This window comes from Diabrotica virgifera, chromosome 2 (assembly GCF_917563875.1).
Source record: "Diabrotica virgifera virgifera chromosome 2, PGI_DIABVI_V3a".
Classification (NCBI taxonomy): domain Eukaryota; kingdom Metazoa; phylum Arthropoda; class Insecta; order Coleoptera; family Chrysomelidae; genus Diabrotica; species Diabrotica virgifera.
In genome coordinates this window covers 249835589-249853606 of record NC_065444.1, presented here as the reverse complement: position 1 = coordinate 249853606, position 18018 = coordinate 249835589, and the positions used below count along the sequence as shown (strand labels likewise).

Below are 18018 nucleotides of genomic sequence, written 5' to 3'. Positions count from 1 at the left end.
AGTGGCTTAAGAAAATACATATTATTTTAAAATAAATTGGCAAACCTTAATATTAGGCAACACATCAAACACCAACAAAGTTATTTTTGAATATTAAGTTTATTCTTTGTTTATAACATGTACTTACCTTAAAAAATAAAGCGCCAATAGCACCAGAATAACTTATAAATCCTAAAATAAAGGTTGTTCCACTATATTCATACTTCTTTAACAGCCATCCTATAAATAACGGCATGGTCATTTGACCTACAGCTGTACCCGCCATAGAGATTCCCACAGCCGTACTCTTTTTTGTAGTAAAATAATCATTGATTATTAAAAATGTCCCCGAAGCTAACAGGCCTAATCCAAAACCTGCAAATAAATAAATGAAATGTAATTATCCATAATTTATTATAACGACAAGGACTGGATGATTGCTCAATATGTGCAGACCGTTTTACTACTGACACTGACATTGACATTGACATATGAAATATTTTGCCTGAAAGATGAAATTTTAAATTTGTTTATCAACATATCCTTACCATTTAAACTAAAAAAAATAAATCAATAGAAACAAATAATAAAGTATGGAATGTGAGGTATGTATAACATGTTAAATTTTTGTAACTTTATTAAATTGCACATACTTTTAGGGAGTTGTTACAAAAGTGGACCCTTATTATGGATATTTTGAACTGGATAAAAAATATAAAATACATCTTAGTATTCTCAAAATATACCACACTAAGATTGATTTACCTCGTTTAAATTCAAGAGTAGTGGTTACAAATTTACATGTATCATCTTTAACTTGTGTAGCCTGTCAAAATACGAAAATTAAAGGAGATTTGACTGTCGATTTTGAACCCAATTCTTTTACTCATTTAATAAAAAAATACAGCCTAGGTGTAGCTGATTTACTTATGATTGATCGTACTTTAGAAATGTTGGAGAAATCGTTTATTTTTACAAGTGATCAGGAACAAATTCAAATGTTAGTATTACTAGAAACTGTGATAAAACGCCAATACAATGTTAATGAACTGAATGATCATATTTGTTTAAACAACTGGATATCGCATATTGATATAATTCCGATAAACAGATGTAAATATGTAGAAATAAAGTCTGATAAGTATCATGATTTCCCTGTGTGGTCATTCGGAGTACATTATGGACCTAAAAACAATAGTTTACTATGCGGCTTCTTATACATAGATCCTCAATACGGGTTCTTAATGATTAAAGACAACTTTCACAAAATGGTATGCATTATAACAAACCAGTGGGGAAGTACTGATAAATTTACAGATAGTTTTGTAATTTTAATGAAGTATACAGTAGTTAATGAAATATTTAAAGGATCTAGGGTGCCAAATTTGGAATATTTAATTGTTGATTTTAAAGATGTTATTATTTTAAATACTGAAAGCAAATCAAAGAAATTATATGGAGCGATCGAGCCCAGTAGTGATGGTTTTCAAAAGGCATGGGAGTTCAGCATATTGAGAAAAAGTACAGTAAGTTTTTTAAATGTTTTTATTTGAAAGAGATTTTTTAAATGTAGTTCTCTTCTGTATTTTATTTCTTCTTTATTGCAATAACTCTTCCTAGTAAATCTCTTTTAACTTTGGGCAATTTTTTAATATCCGAATCGGAGCTGCGTTCACTATTTGATGAAGATAAACTATCAGATGAATTATCATAACATCCAATGCCAGGTAAAATAGCTATGCATTCTAAATTTGTTTGTGGGATCATCTCTAAATTTGTTGATGTTTCATTTGATTGATTGTTACTTGAAAGAGGAACAGTTGTTGCTTGATTTGATTGGTCTCCTTGTCCACTGACTGTGGTTTGGTCTTGTTTTTTCTTGGCATTTCTCTTTCTTTTAGCCATTTTATATGGAAATACAATATTATAAAACAAATTATGACATATTGTCAAAATTTTGATTAAAAATAAAGGAATAGGTGGCAAATGGAATCAAAGATGAAATATTTTAAGAAAATGCCAAATAAATAACATCGTATGTAAAGATGTAGCTGCTTTTAGTTGAAAATTATTATTAGTGGTAGGAGAGTTTTGTCGTTTCTCATTCTTCATTTTTTTTTCTATATTTTGTATACTCTTTTCTGTTTTTATATCTTATTTCTTCATATTACACTGTTTTTACCATCTTCAGAAAAATATATGTGACTGCAGTGTCCTAATAGTAGATTTTAAGCCTTTCAGTGTGGCGTTAAATAGTAGGGAGTTGCTCTGTGCGGCCCTGCTCTGAAAAGTTAATAGGACGGGAGCGCACCCTGTGCGCCTTTCGTGTTTTATCAACAATTAACAAAGCACACTGGTGCGCTTTCCGCATTGAAAGGGTTAAACTTTTTTTGACATTTCACTTAAATAGACACAGTTTGGTTTCGTTTTGATTCAGAGTTATGTACGGAGCTCCACTGAGGATGCTGTAAGGCTAGTGTGACCAACTAGCCCGAAAAATCCGGGACATGGCCCGAATTACGAAGTTGTGTCCCGGCGTCCCGGACAAGGCTTCAGGGCCATCCGAATTTTCTACATTTTGGTAAAATTCTATTTTGACATTTTGAATACGTTATTTTTCTAAGAATTCACATCAAATTGAATTGGTGGAAGGAAAAAACTCGACAATTTCTAGAGTGTAATGCTAATACCACATCCAAAACGCATGGATTTTATATCGTTTATATTTTGTTTTATATTTTCTACGAAAACTCAAACTACGGACTTTCCCGTTTCTGTATTTTAATTATCGTCTTCTGAAAAGACGATTCAAAAACATGAATATCAAACAATGATAATTATATTTTTATATTAACCTAAGGTTCTCTTTACATGGAAATCCAACGTCAGTTGATTCTCTAACTTTTCCTTTTTTGAAAACGATTTCTGGATTTAAAGTCAAAACGTCAAAAACTAACAAACATGTAATTATCATTACAACCCATCCCATCAAAAAAGTTTTTGTTAACATAAAAATATTAAGTAATCAATAAAATGATGATATTAACCCTCGTAAGGCGGTGCGGGGTGCAGCTGCACCCCAGACCTCCTTTTTCTCACCTATCTTTTTTGATTAATTTTTTTGATTTTTGTCCATTTTTTTATTCGCATTAAATTCAATTCTAAACACATTCAACCCATTACAGCATTTAAAACTATTTGCGTTTACGTGTTTTTTTTTGGAAATATGACTGTAAGGTGCAAGTGATGAAAATTTCATCCTGAATTAGACGTTTCTGCTGTTCCACCTGGAACTAACAGAGCTATCGAACAATGTCAGTGTTATTTATGTGAGAGAGAAAAGACCGAAAGTCCCGGCATAATTGTATTGCGTGTAAAAACTTTGTATTACTCACACTGTGAAAAATTTTAAGTGTTTGTCTTGCAGCGATAATATTGTTTTTAATAAGAAATAAGTACTTTGTTTGTAAAATTATGTTTCATAATATGAAAAACAAGTCCTAATTATCTTTCAAATCAATTTCTCCAACGTTCACATATAAAAAAAATGGATATACGGATGGGGTGCAAGTGCACCCCGCACCGTGGTTTACGTAAGAATCTAAGCACCGCCTTACGAGGGTTTAAGTTCTATTTTTTTTTTAAATGGCCCGATTTTCATTGAAAAGTCCCGGATTTTAGGTATTTTTTTCAGCCTTGTCCCGAATTCGACTAAAAACAGTATTCGACAAAAGGAAACATAAACTGTCTTTTCACTTTTTTCTTTACTCAGATTTTGAGTACTAGGAACTTTCTTCTGGACCTTTTTCCTGGATGAATGAAAGCAGAATGTGACTGCATATTGTAGAGTCCTTTTCGCTTTCTTTATTCTTCGTCTCTAGTCTTATAAATTGTAAAAGTCAGAGATTAAGGATGTCAGAGTCTTTTCTTTGATATTCCTCTTTATGAATCGAAAGTGTTTTAGAATGTCTGCTGTCCTCAATTAAAATGCAGTATCTGCAAAAAAATTGAAAATCGAGTTTTTGCTATATGTGGCTTCTTTGTGACCTTATTTATGCTTCTGCAATGTCTGAAAGCCATATAATTTCAAATGTGCTAAATGTGTAGCCTATGTGCTAAATTTCAAAAGTTGCTTAAGTAATTAAAGTGTGGTATCTACAGAGTACTCAACTAAAAAGGGCTATGTGCTAGCGAGTATCATGTATTTGCCGCGTTTTAATTGAGCACAGAGCATATACAGCGTTTTTATCAAGACTCGTGTTGCGACCTCATATTTACATTTTATGACATGAGATAGATGTAGATATTTTGCGTATATAATAAACAATTATAAGCTATTTATTTTTCTTTTTTGGTAAATATTCTTGTAAAAAATGATATGTGTAAATAAAATGCAGATACGGCACTATTTCTGATCCAGTAATATGTCCGCTGCTCAATTAAAACGCGGTATATGACTTTTTATTTACAGCTTTGATAAAAACATGATTTTTTTTAAGAATATATTTTTTTTGAGAATATATTTTTAAATATTGTTCAACTATCATTAGAACATGTTTTGCTTTAAAAAGTTGTCAAAACATATGGAGTCCTGAGAAAAAACTTTGCGTTTTATTTAAGGATGGTAGATGTACTGTGCTGGTACAGTAAGAATTCCCAGTCTTCCATAAGCCCGATGGCAGGATTCCCTAAATCTCAAACTAGCAAGGACCCTCACTGCCTTTCTCTGCAGACCAAATATTCTGAATCAGCTGTATGACCTGAGACATTTGGCATTAAAGTTACCTGCCAAGATAATAGGTCTCCCAATACCAATACTTTCCAGAAGTCATAATTAAACATAAATACTAGCATTTACTCTCTTTAAAACAATCATACAGTATTCAGTACATCTTTCTAAGAATTCTAAGTTAAAATTCACATTACAATAATTAAACAGATTATAATTCAAATTTTCCCCAACAGAAATACATGTTCCTCCTCCAATCTAGCCAAAAAAGCTGGCAGTTTAAATCCCTGTACTTGGACTGCTTGAATCTCCTCTTCATTCAGTCAATGTTCTGTTATACAAAGAACATCACTTTTATTGTATGCAAGAAAAGCTCCCAGTTCAGCTACTTTATTCCGTAATGGCTGCTTTAAAGAGATACAAATTTGAATTGGGATATAACAAAAAAAAAAGAAAAAACTTAAGTAAATTCAATTTTTGTTAAAATACAGCTTTCTCTAACAGCAAAGGAACTTTTCTACCTTGCTATTTCTTTTCTAGCAGTCTGTAGGTAGTGTAGTAAATATTATCTAGATTTGCCCGTTTAAAACTTAATACATTTTTGCTTTTCCAATAATAAGGAAAACTTGGTTCTCCCCATTCGTTTTAATGCAAAAAAGAAATATTAGTCACTGTTTAGATGACTTTTTCTTAGCAAATATAAATGCTGGGATCTGTTTTTAAAGGATTCAAGTATTAACAAGTTCCATATTAAATAATTTAAGTTAACAAAGGTGACCACTATAAAATGAGGAGTTTTACTCAAATCACTTTGATTTGATCCTAATAGAATTTACAATAAACTGTGTGAATTTATTTTAGGTATGTATAGGTCAAAACAGAAATTCTGAGGCATATCTACAAGTTTCAGCAAATAAGGAAAATGACAACAGCTTAAATGAGGTATTTTATCTGACACTACCTAGTGCATACATAAGTATATTATCGTTTTTAAAAGAAGGTTTCAAATACAGATTACACCACAACATTTCCATGTAAGTAGGTTTTAATACACATTAGATATCTGTCAAATAATCAGATCTGGAATTTACCATAAAGTTCCACCTAACTGTAGCCAATTTACATTTCTTAACACTTTAACTGCCATGAGAAACAATCCGTGATGCATAGGCAATTTGATTATATAGCCGTAAGAATAAATAATTGATTCTCGCTTATATGTGTGTACTTATATAGTATAAAAATATTTGCGGCTGGACGGAACTTCTTTTTTTTTCACTATTGTGGCAGTCAAAGTGTTAAAAATATTTACAGCTCCAGATTACTTCTGCTTAGATGTGGTCAAATGTTTTTCATTCACCTTTTGTTGTTTTGTCATGCTACTCATCCTACCCAGTTCCATTTCATTTGCGCATCTCTTCGAATTACATCTTCCACCTTCTTCCTGCTTCGCACATTCTCATTTCATATATGTTCTCTCACAGACATTCCTGCATTGTTCTTAATCTATGGGCTGATGACTCTGTAAGTGTCAGGGCCTCCATTCAATAGGTCATAACTGATAGAATACAACTGTTGAATACCCTTTTCTTTAGAATTATTGGTACTTTTTGTATTTCAACACAATAAGTCTCCCTAGTGCTGCCCAAGTTATGCAGATTCTCTAGTTATCTCTGTCATTTGATACTGTTTGCCTAGTCTGATCGTGTGACCTATGTATGTTTTTTTAAGGGAAGAAATATACAACAGTGAACTGATGGTAGCTGGTAGACACAAGAATTTTCAAATTGTTGAAGATAATGCCTATTTCCAAGAACTAGGACCAACCGAAGACCATTCAAAAAACCAAATATTAGAGATACAAGATTGTAAGCAGTATATGTCAAAAACTTCAAATATGGTTTTATCATTTGAAAGTCTTATAAGAAATAGGGGTTTTGTTAAAAATTTCTCACAAACTAATAAAAGAACTTCGCTCTATGGATTTTCAACACCTGGTAAGTAACATCTATACATTGCAATGCACCTTTAGAAGGGCCATGCTACACTTCTTCCTTTCAGTTTGTAATCTAGTGGTAGTTCAGTGAGTTGATATAAAAAAGTAGCAATATACTGCCGTCTTCAATTAAAATGCGGTATCTGCAAAAAAATTGAAAATCGAGTTTTTGCTAAGTACAGTAGAACCTTCGTTAACCGGAACCTTTTTAACCGAAACATCGTTTAACCGAAATGGCAGGCAGTTTCAGCAATTTCGTCAATAAAAAGTAAAAGTTATCCAAAAACGTAAACAATTCGAATGTTAATTTTTCAACATCGTCAATATTGCTTTCATACAGCTAAAAACGCAATTAAATATACAACACATTACGAAATCACGTCACAGTAGGTATGTTTTCATACCAACTTTGACCAAGAACACTATGTAATTTGATACAAAAAGAATACAAAAAACAATGTTATTTTTACAGAGTACTCAACTAAAAAGCGGTATGTGCTAGCGAGTGTCATGTACTTGCCGCGTTTTAATTGAGCACAGCACATTTACCGCGTTTTTATTGAGACTCGTGTTGCGACCTCATATTTTGAACATTTATGACATGTAGGTATTTTGCGTATATAATAAACAATTATAAGCTATTTATGTTTCTTTTTTGGTAACTATTTTTGCTTGTAAAAAATCCTATTTGTAAATAAAATGCAGATACGGCACTATTTCTGATCCAGTAATATGTCCGCTACTCAATTAAAATGCGGTATACGACTTTTTATTTACAGCTTTGATAAAAACATGATTTTTTTAAGAATATATTTTTAAACAATGTTCAAATATCATTAGAACATATTTTACGTTAAAAAGTTGTCAAAACATATATAGTCCTGAGAAAAAACTTTGAGAGCCGATTTCTCGGTTTTACGTTGGCTGCACATACCGCGTTTTAATTGAGCACAGCACATTTACCGCGTTTTTATCGAGACTCGTGTTGCGACCTCGTTTTTGAACATTTATGACATGTAAGTATTTTGCGTATATAATAAACAATTATAAGCTATTTATTTTTCTTTTTTGGTAACTATTCTTCCTTGTAAAAAATCCCATTTGTAAATAAAATGCAGATAGGCCCTATTTCTGATCCAGTAATATGTCCACTGCTCAATTAAAACGCGGTATATGACTTTTTATTTACAGCTTTGATAAAAACATGATTTTTTTAAGAATATATTTTTAAATAATGTTCAACTATCATTAGAACATGTTTTGCATTAAAAAGTTATTAAAACATATAGAGTCCTGAGAAAAAACTTTGAGAGCCGATTTCTCGGTTTTAAGTTGGCTGCACATACCGCGTTTTATTTGAAGACGGCAGTATAATTCTTCAATGTCTATCTATTCCCTCAAAATTATTTATGCAGTACATAATTTGGTGCTAGCTATAGTTTAATCTCACTGGGAGTATCTATAACCATGATCTGGATTATGTCTTAATGATGTTGGTAGCAAACTGTCTGACCTCTCTGCAAAACAAACCGTTTCTTCTAATATTAAGACTAAAACGTACAAATTACATACAGATTTACGGTCGTTTTTTAAAAACATCATCCTAATGTTTTAGCAAGACCACTGTAACAAAATCCCTTCCAAGCTTCTGGATATCAATCCCACCTTTAAAAAGCTTTTCTTCCATAACACGAAATAACAAAATTTTAATTCGCCAACTTAGAATAGGCAATATGTAATAGGTCATAAAAACATTTAATAATTTCCCAAGATCCATCTACATTGTATACACTGTGGTAATATTCCATCTGTTAATATAATAGACTCAGTGTCTCCAATAGGTTGTTCTGTCCCTGCACATCTTTTACCAATCATTATTCTTTCCGTGTAGTTTAGACCTGTATTTTTAGGTTCAGAAACTCATACCTTAATATTTGGATATGAAGAAAACCAAACCCAATCGAGTTTAATAGTATATCTGAGGAACTGGATAAACCAGCTTATGCCTCTTGGTTTGATACCAGAAATGAGAGTCAGAGTAAATAATGTCAAGCCTATGGCAACGTATTTGAAGAGTACTATATTTACTACAATAGAAATTTTGTCGTACATGCCTAATATTGAGTTTCATACAGCAAACTTGTAAGTATAACATCACTATATCTTGTTTTTTGTAAAAATTTTTATCATGATTGATCCATTTATTCGTTTCACTGCTTTTGAAATATACAGGAATTTATATTTTATATATCCTTGAATACTTGTATGTATTCAGCATTGGGGGACAACAAAAAGATCTGATATTAGACGACAAAACCATGATAAAGCACTGCTGTGACTACAAATATCTACATATTAATATTTCGTATGTGATGGAACATTAAACAAAGTCATCAGAAATAAAATTGGCAACGTTGAGAGCAACTGAAATGCAGATTCGATTTAAATATTATATTGGCCGTCATATAGACCATATCAGGTTTAAATCCGATCGAGCATTTATATGAAACATCGCATTCGGAAAAGAAATCCTAATCCTGTGACACTGGGAGGGGTAAGATATAGGAGGGCTAAGTACAAAAAATTTCACTTCACATGATAATTTCAAAATATTGTAATAAATTTTTGTCAGTGAGTGCCATATAATGAAAAAAACGGCTGTCCCCAATATATCTGCAACGAATTCTGCAATTCTTTGGTCACGTGGTTCGCAGAGGCGACGACAGTTTGGAGAGATTAATTGTTTCTGGAAACGTTCAGGGGAGAAGATCAAGAGGACGATCACCAACTAGATGGTCTGACCAAATAAAGCATTCAGCTGGAAACTCATTCTGCGAAGCTCTTAGAGCAGCTGAAGATAGAGACCAATGGAGAAACATTGTTATTAATATTTGAAGAAATCACGATCCTCAGTAATGGGGAAACGACAGGAGAGAGAGCCGCTGGGGTATCCCTGCCATTTCGTTCGTTGCCATCCGTAACTGCGCGCCGGGGTTTGTCCTGGCTGGGTCAGAGAGAGCAGCATATGTGCCTCCTGATGAGAGACTAATAAGTTTCGAAACCGGTAGAGGTGCTTGCTGGACTCTCTGATTTAACTAGAATATAATGCGGCTGTAGTTTCGTGTTGCAACGAAATTGAAAATGGTTATTCATTTTTTATTTACATGTTACTCTGATTGGAGTACGAAGGGAACCATTCTCGTTGGAAGTTTGCCGCGCTGAGCAGATGGGACCTGAATTATAAATTGTAAGAATTGTAAGAAATGGTTAAAATATGTTTATTTATCAGTTTCAAATTGCACCATCACAAAATTCCAACACCATCGTAAAAATTTTGACTTGTCAACATGCAGAATCGAATATTTTGTTTAGAACGTCGTAGTTTCATACCGCATCACTTTGAGTTAGTGCATAATGAAACTTGATCGGTAGAACTATTGTCAGCTACTTACTCAAAATGGTCTGTGAAAGCTGGTGGCACTGACCGTTGCTAAATTAAATGTTCGGAAAAATTTAGTGATACAGAAAGAGAAGAACTGTTAAAAAACTACTGGGGTCTTGGTGATGTAAATAGGCAGCGAGATTTTATAGTTAACAATGTAATGTCAGTTAAGGTACTAGTACACTTTAGAAGACCAAAAATAAGCATGTTTTTATGATTTTTTTTCTCATAACCTTTATTGAAAATGAACATAAAACTTTTTACATATTAATGTCTAACTCTTAGAGAATACAAAAAATAGATGTTTTTTCATTCATGTACGTTCACTAATATAGTAGAGGGCGCCAAAGTCGAGGCCTCAAAAAAAAAGTAGTTCCGATGGCGGACAGTTAATCTCAGGATTGGGAACTCTGAAACAAAAAAATCGTACGGCATTTGAAAAAGGAAGGTTTCTTACGTGACAATTTACCACTGTTAGTGAAAAATTCTGCAAAAAAAAGATTTTACGGAAATTTCAAAAATTTTTGTGAAAAAATCGCCCGTTTTTCTTCAGTTTTTCATGGTTAAAAAATATTTATTTTTTATTTTTTGGACAAATTGTGGTAAATTGTCACGTAAGAAACCTTCCTCTTTCGAATGCAGTACGATTTTTTTGTTTCAGATATCCCAATCCTGAGATTAACTGACCGCCATCATTTTTCGAGGCCTCGACTTTTGCGCCCTCTACAATATTAGTGGACGTGCATAAATGAAAAAAGATATATTTTTTGTACTCTCCAAGAGTTAGATATTAATATGTAAAAAGTTTTATGTTCATTTCTAATAAAGGTTCTGAGAAAAAAATTCTTAAAAAGAATAATTATTTTTGGTCTTCTAAAGTGTACTAGTACCTTAAGCCAAAATATCAATATAGTCGGTTCGCTAAACTCAGACACAACTGGCTAGTGATTTAAGTAGGTATTTTTTTTGTTTTTGGCCAATTTTGCCAAAATTGACAAAATTACTAACTATTTTGTATTTATTATTAACTATTTAGTAATTATTTTTTTGCCAATATTACCAAATTGGCAAAATTACTTACTAAAGTTACACAGTTGTGTCTGAGTTTAGCGAACCGACTATATAAGAAAGAAGGGAGGCTTAAAAGCGAAAATAGAGCTTATTACTTTGAGATAAGAAATGAAAAAATTAGAGTATGTAAAGTTTTCTTTATGAACACTTTGAACATTTCGAATAGGATAATAATGAAAAAGCATGCACAGCAATTAAAAAATAACAGAGCTAGGGTTTGCACAGAATGACAATCGCGGAGGAAAAAAATGCTTGGCGACCAATGGTGCTAGATGATGAAAAAGAATTCGTGCGGTCCCACATCAAATCTTTTCCAGTAATTGACTCTCATTTTTGCGGAGCAAGAAAAACAAATCTGTAAACTTAGCCACCATGTACAGACTGTACCAAGAAAAATGTAGAGGAGAACTGAAAATTCCCGTAAAACTCCATTATTACACCAAGATTTTCAACAGGGAATTTAATATTGTCTTTTTTCAGCCAAAAAAGACCAGTGTTGTAAAAAGTATTACAACTTAAGTATGATGCACATATCAGAGAAAAAAATCGGATTCGGTTTGAAAAGGAGTTGGATGTCAGGGATCCAAAGGAAGATGACAGTACTGTAGTTTGTTGCTTTCATCTCCAAGTTGTATTATCACTACCAAATGGAGATCTGAGTGATTTTCTTTTTACATGAGACGCCTATCATGTGACAACTTCACTATATTTGATATTTCTCACAAACATGGCTATAGTTTTTTGTGGCACGAACGTATCGCAAGCAGAGGTTTTAATGAAAAAAATATGTGTCTTTGACAGTATCTAAAGAACCATTGACCGCAATATGAGCACATATTTTACTCCGATAATTGCCTGGGCGAAAACAAAAACAAGTTCATTGCTTGCTTGTTTTTATATTGCTGTCAAAACTTAGCAATAAAAAGCATAGTCCACAAATGCTTAGTAGTTGGACATACTCAAAATGAGGGTGATGCGATGCACTCCCTCACAGAAAAAGAATAAAAAAGATACCTAGAAGGAAACCCGCTCTATATTTTATCGCAAATGCTACCAATAATAATTAGCCTGGCTAAAAAAACTTCCGATAAAAATATCGGAAAAGAAATGAAAGGCAGAATTTACAAAACAGTAATCAGACCAATAATGACATGCGCGGCAGAAACACGACCTGACACAGAGGACAAAAAGATTGCTCGAAACAGCGGAGATGAAAACCCTTCGAAAAATCGATGGTAAGACTATGCGACAAGCTAGAAGTACAGATATACGACGGAGATGCAAGGTGGATAACATTCAATAACTAGGTAAGAAACCGAGGAATAGAATGGAATGACCACATAAGCCAAATGACAACAAATATAGTAGTCAGGACAGCGAGAGACGGTTCTCCAATAGAAAGACGATCAGTGGGAAGACCAGGAAAATGATGGAACGACAACTTACTAGAGACACATTGTAAAAACAGACAGAGTCATGTCTATACAAAAAGAAGAAGAAGAGAAGAAGAAAACTGGACGGCCTGGTACGCTACAGAAGAAATTGCCGAAGTGTATGAAATTTTTAATATAAATGAAGCCGGAGACAAAATAAAATGGAGCGAAATACAAATTCTAAGAGTTGAGAAAGACCAGCCACACAAAATAAGATAGTTATAATATGGTTATAATAATAAGACAATTCAAAATTATTTTGATTTTAATATATTTTTTCATAACAAGGAAACAATAACGATTTTATAAGAAAAAAAATAATTTAAATTGAATTCCATACAAATACCCTATACAAAATGCACTAACTGTTAAAAAAATCATGTGTCGACAGTTTCATAGTGCACCAACTCAAAAAAAAAAATCTGAATTATTTAAAAAAAAATGAAAAAAAAAATATCATCTAAAAGAACCATAAAATAAACATCTAATTCCAAAATTTTGTTCTATTTGAAAAACAAATGGACCATTTAAAACAGATTAAAAATATTTGCTCCCAGAGAAAATAAGTTCAAGTTGATTTGTGAAGAACGATGTTTTTTGAGTTGGTGCACTCTGATACTGATGTATCGATATCATTAATAAATCTGCCTGAAAATAGAACTACTATGTTACAGTTTTGTCCATGACCTTCGTCAAAAGTTTCCATTACAGGTTAAAAACTATTTTTCACATTTCAATGTTTATGATATTATGTTGACAATAGAAACCCAAAATGTTTATGATATTTATGAAAAAGAAAAGTGCTATGAAAGATATTCGGAGCAGTCTTTCAGAACGGAATATGGAGGCATAGATATAAATTTGAACTGCAGAATATCTACGAGCATACGTTTGGTGGAAAAGACATTATCACTGTAATTAAGCGAAACCGCCTGCAGGGGGCAGGACATGTAGCCCGGGCCCCTGAATCGAACATGATAAAAAAGATTCTAACAGCTCAACCCGTGGGAATGAGAAGACGGGGTAGACGGGTAGACCAAAGTTGAGGTGGATGGACGGGGTAACACAAGATGCCGAGACGATCGGAGTCGGCAACTGGAAAATGCAAGCAAGGGACAGAACAGAATGGCGTAGAAAGCTTGAGAAGGTCGAGGCCCTCTAAGGGCTGTAGCACCAAGATGATGATGATGATGTCTTTCCTTGTGTAAAATTTTATTGATAAAAGAAAGACAGGAATAGGACAAATATAAAAGGAGATGGATTCTTGTATTAGGAAAAACTTAGTCTTTTCTTTCTTTCTTGTCGATAGAAACCAGTCGTTTTTTCCTTGTACCAGTCTCCTCTCGGAAGTTACTCACTCGTTAATCCCGAGTGAATTTTGGTGGTTTGTTCCACACCCGTGGTTTGTTCCAGACTGCACATATTATCGCCTTTGATCATGTCTGCAGATGACGAAATAATTCCAGATCGCGGTATAGAAGTCCAGAATATGTTATATCATTTTGTCGTTTTTAGATATGGAGAATTTGAAGGCGATTGGGGTCCACCGTATTTCCTAAGTAACGGTAACAGCGTACCTCATGGAATAATTGTATGGTCGAAAGTTTGCAATGTACACATTCTTCAAATAGACATGACCAATAGTTGTGACGATTGTGACCGTCTCATAGAAATTTCCGGACCTTGTGCTTATTGCAAAAGTGCATCTAGAAGCTTCAAATTTAATATGATGTAAGTATAAGGCATTTTTACGTGTGATACTAATACTTTAGCGAGGTGTTTTTTATAAATATCAAAAGCTTTACTTCTAAACATTAAAATTACTGCTTTAGGTGACATCTATTATATGATAACAACCTTCTTCTTCTTTTGGCATCATCACCCTGGATGGATCTTGCCTGTCTGGCTATGTCCTTCCATTCAGATCTCTCTTGTACCCTTCTCCTCCATTGTCTAATATTCATTGTTTTCAGGTCGTCTTCCACGTCATCCAACCATCTCATTCTGGGCCTTCCTTTTTTTCGCCTCCCTCCGGCTTCCATTGTAATATTTTCTTTGTCGTTTTTGTATCTTCTTGTGCTCTCATGCCAATCTTTAAACCTTTCACAAATCTTCCAATATCATACCCTTCATTCAGTTCATTAACCTCGTCGTTTCTCCTGATTCTCCATGTGCCGTTTTCCTCTTGCACCGGGCCATATACTTGTCTCAGTATTTTTCTCTCGAATGTCCCGAGTTGGGCTTCATCTTTTTTCGTGATTACCCAGGTTTCACAACCATAGGTTACTAGTTGTGATGTCTATGCTTGTTTTATTGACTACGCCAAGGCATTTGACCGTTGCCAGCACCAGAAGATGGTCACCGCCCTACAAAGAGTAGGATTAGATGAGAAGGACATTCGGATCATCATGAATTTATACTGGAACCAGCGTGCTCAAGTCAAGGTCGAAGACCAGTTGACCGACCAAGTGAAGATCATGCGAGGAGTAAGGCAGGGCTGTGTGCTCTCGCCGACTCTTTTTAATATATACTCTGAGGAAATTTTTACTGAAGCCCTCAGAAACCTAGAGATGGGAATCCGAGTGAACGGTGAATACATCAATAATATCCGCTACGCCGATGACACTGTATTACTAGCAACCAGCCTAAATGATCTACAGGCCTTACTAGACCGTGTGAGAACTGTGAGCGTAACATACGGACTGAACCTTAATATTAAGAAAACTAAATTCATGGTTGTTAGCCGTGTAAATTTAGATCCCGGGGCACTAATGGCAGATAGCGAAGAGATCCAGAGAGTCGACAGATTCACTACCCTCAACTCACAATGGGACCACGCTCTACATTTATCAAGCTGAGGTCCTTGCTGTGCTGCAGTGATCTCAGTTTGGGAACAAAGAATGCTGATAGTGAGGTGTTACTTTCTTCCGGTGCTTCATTTCTGTATGGAGTTGAAGCCTGGACACTGACGCAAGCCACTGAAAAGCGGATTGAAGCCTTCGAGATGTGGATCTACAGGAGGATACTAAAAATATCTTATGTGGACCATGTCACCAACATTGAGGTCCTACAGCGCATGACAAAAGAAAAAGAAGTGCTTAATTTAGTAAAACAACGTAAGCTTGAGTACCTTGGCCACGTGATGCGGAACGAAGAAAAATATCGAGTTCTTCAACTCGTCATGCAGGGCAAAGTATTTGGCAGGAGAGGACCGGGACGCCGTCGTATCTCGTGGTTGAAAAACCTCCGACAGTGGTTTGGGATAACCTCCGCGGAGCCGTTCGCAGAGCAGTCAACAAAACAATGATAGCCTTGATGATCGCCAACATCCGGAGCGGATAAGGCACTGAAGAAGAAGGTTACTACGGATCTAATCAATGTTCTGTATATTGAAACATCAATATTGAATCAATAAATGACGAAATCAACGAAATACAACTACGATGGTTTGGTCACGTACAAAGAATGCACGAAGACAGAATCTCAAAACAAGTACAAAACTGGAAACCGCAAGGTAGAAGAAGAAGAGGTAGACCGAGGAAAAGTTGTCAGGTAGGAATAAACAAAGCCATGGATGAAAGAGGTCTGCAAGTAAATCAGTGTGCGGACAGAGAGGAATGGCGAACGGGTATCGGAAGACGGAGAACGTTGTAAACCGATAATACAGTGGAACCTCAATAACTCGGATTAATCGGGACCGCGGCGATCCGGGTTATCGAAAATCCGGGTTAACCGGAGAATATGTAAAAATTTATAAAATACGGTATACTTACAGATAAACTCCGTTATAATTGAAATAACATGAAATATATATATGCACAGTACCTACACATCTAAATTATTAAAAACACGCAAACACAAGCCTAAGCAAACGGAAGCAAACAATACAAGACTGTACTTGTACACAGCGGCGGCTCGTGGGTCAATCTTCAGGGGGGTCATTTTGGTTTGAAAACTTCAAACTGTTGATTTTTTAAAGTATTTAAAAGATCTTTTAGCATTTATATTTTAGATAAAAAATACAGACTTAGATAAAACTCAATACTATTTACCCTAGTTTTCCGAAAATTAAATTTGTCTTTTTTTAGAGTAAATCTTTTAAAAAATATAGGAAAAATGGTATGAACAGGTTATTGACTGATATATAGATAGGAATATTTATAGTATAATAAATTGTAAATTTATTAAAACGAAACTTACTTTAAATATTTTTATATTTTAAGTCAATTCTTCTATCCTTTAGTTCTGCAAAATAGTCTATGACCTTCTCATTGAAATTTGGAATGCTCTTGACAAGCGTTTTCTCGATGCTCAGCATAGACAAGGCACTAAGTCTAGGTTGTCCCATCGTATTACGCAGGAATGTTTTTACTCTTTTTAAAGTAGAAAAACATCTCTCACTTTCCACGGTTGTCATAGGGAGTGTGCACAAAATATTTAATAACTTCACTGCTTCAGAAAATGTTTCAGACAAATTCATGTTAATAAAAAGCTGAAGTATGGCTACTGCACCAGCACTATTGCGAAAATCCTCACGACAATATAAGACTTCAAGTTCCGATTTTAGTTTGGAAATATTCACTGTGGGATAATTAGCCGTCACCATTTTTAAAATATTTTGCGGAAAGTTGGTAGTGTATGCTTCAAATTTCTCTATGTAGAATAACTGTGAAATCATGAGATGATCATTGAAACTAAACCTGTGATTTATTTCAGATATAATAATATCACAAATTTCAAGTGCAGTTCGTCGCTTTGGATCCTCTGCAGTAGTTTTTCTTTTTTTTGCTGTTGATGTGCTTGGTACTTCTGATTCCAAAATAGTATTTCTAATTATTTGGATATTGTTGTTAAAAGACAGGATACAATTTTTGACAGATATAACATCAATGTCTCGCATTTGCAATTGTTTAAACAATATATCAACATGGGGCATTATTTTATGGAAAAAATTTAACCAAAATAAAAAATGCTCATCTTCCAAATGTCTTTTTAAACCAGTTGCTTGATTTATATTGTTACCATCTTGCTCCTCATCAATAATTTCCTCTAAGCAAGATTTTAAATCATATTTATAAGTGTATACAATTTCAACACATTTTGTATTGAAAGCCCATCGAGTAGGCGCAGCTTTAGGTAGCCTTACTTTAACCACTCTATCCAGAACCATCGTACGTTTTGGAGATCGGCCGAAAAAGGACGAAAATCCGTGTAAATTTGCAAAAAATATTTTTATCGGTTTGTGTTGACTCGCCGCTTTTTGGAGGATAAGATTAAATTGATGGGCATAGCAGTGAATGAAGTGTGCATTTGGGTATATTTCTTTAATTTTTGTTTGTACTCCTCCCAGTTTACCGCTCATGACTGA

At 34.1% G+C, this 18018-nt stretch overlaps 2 protein-coding genes across 3 annotated transcripts in view; one reads left to right on the top strand and one right to left on the bottom strand.

Annotated features, from left to right (window-relative positions):
• The window catches only part of LOC114326515 (monocarboxylate transporter 9), a 209475-nt gene that overhangs the window by 44870 nt on the left and 146587 nt on the right, over positions 1 to 18018 (bottom strand). For both annotated transcript variants that reach the window (XM_028274905.2, XM_028274906.2), the window contains exon 3: positions 128 to 354. In XM_028274905.2, the coding sequence (XP_028130706.1) occupies positions 128 to 354 (227 nt within the window). The remainder of the gene's footprint in view (positions 1 to 127; positions 355 to 18018) is intronic.
• LOC114326514 (uncharacterized) overlaps positions 452 to 18018 on the top strand; it is a 31989-nt gene continuing 14422 nt past the window's right edge. The window contains exons 1-6 of the mRNA XM_050643142.1: positions 452 to 584; positions 639 to 1505; positions 5570 to 5742; positions 6440 to 6705; positions 8615 to 8846; positions 14166 to 14381. Coding sequence (XP_050499099.1) covers positions 573 to 584; positions 639 to 1505; positions 5570 to 5742; positions 6440 to 6705; positions 8615 to 8846; positions 14166 to 14381 — 1766 coding nt within the window. The 5' untranslated portion in view covers positions 452 to 572. The remainder of the gene's footprint in view (positions 585 to 638; positions 1506 to 5569; positions 5743 to 6439; positions 6706 to 8614; positions 8847 to 14165; positions 14382 to 18018) is intronic.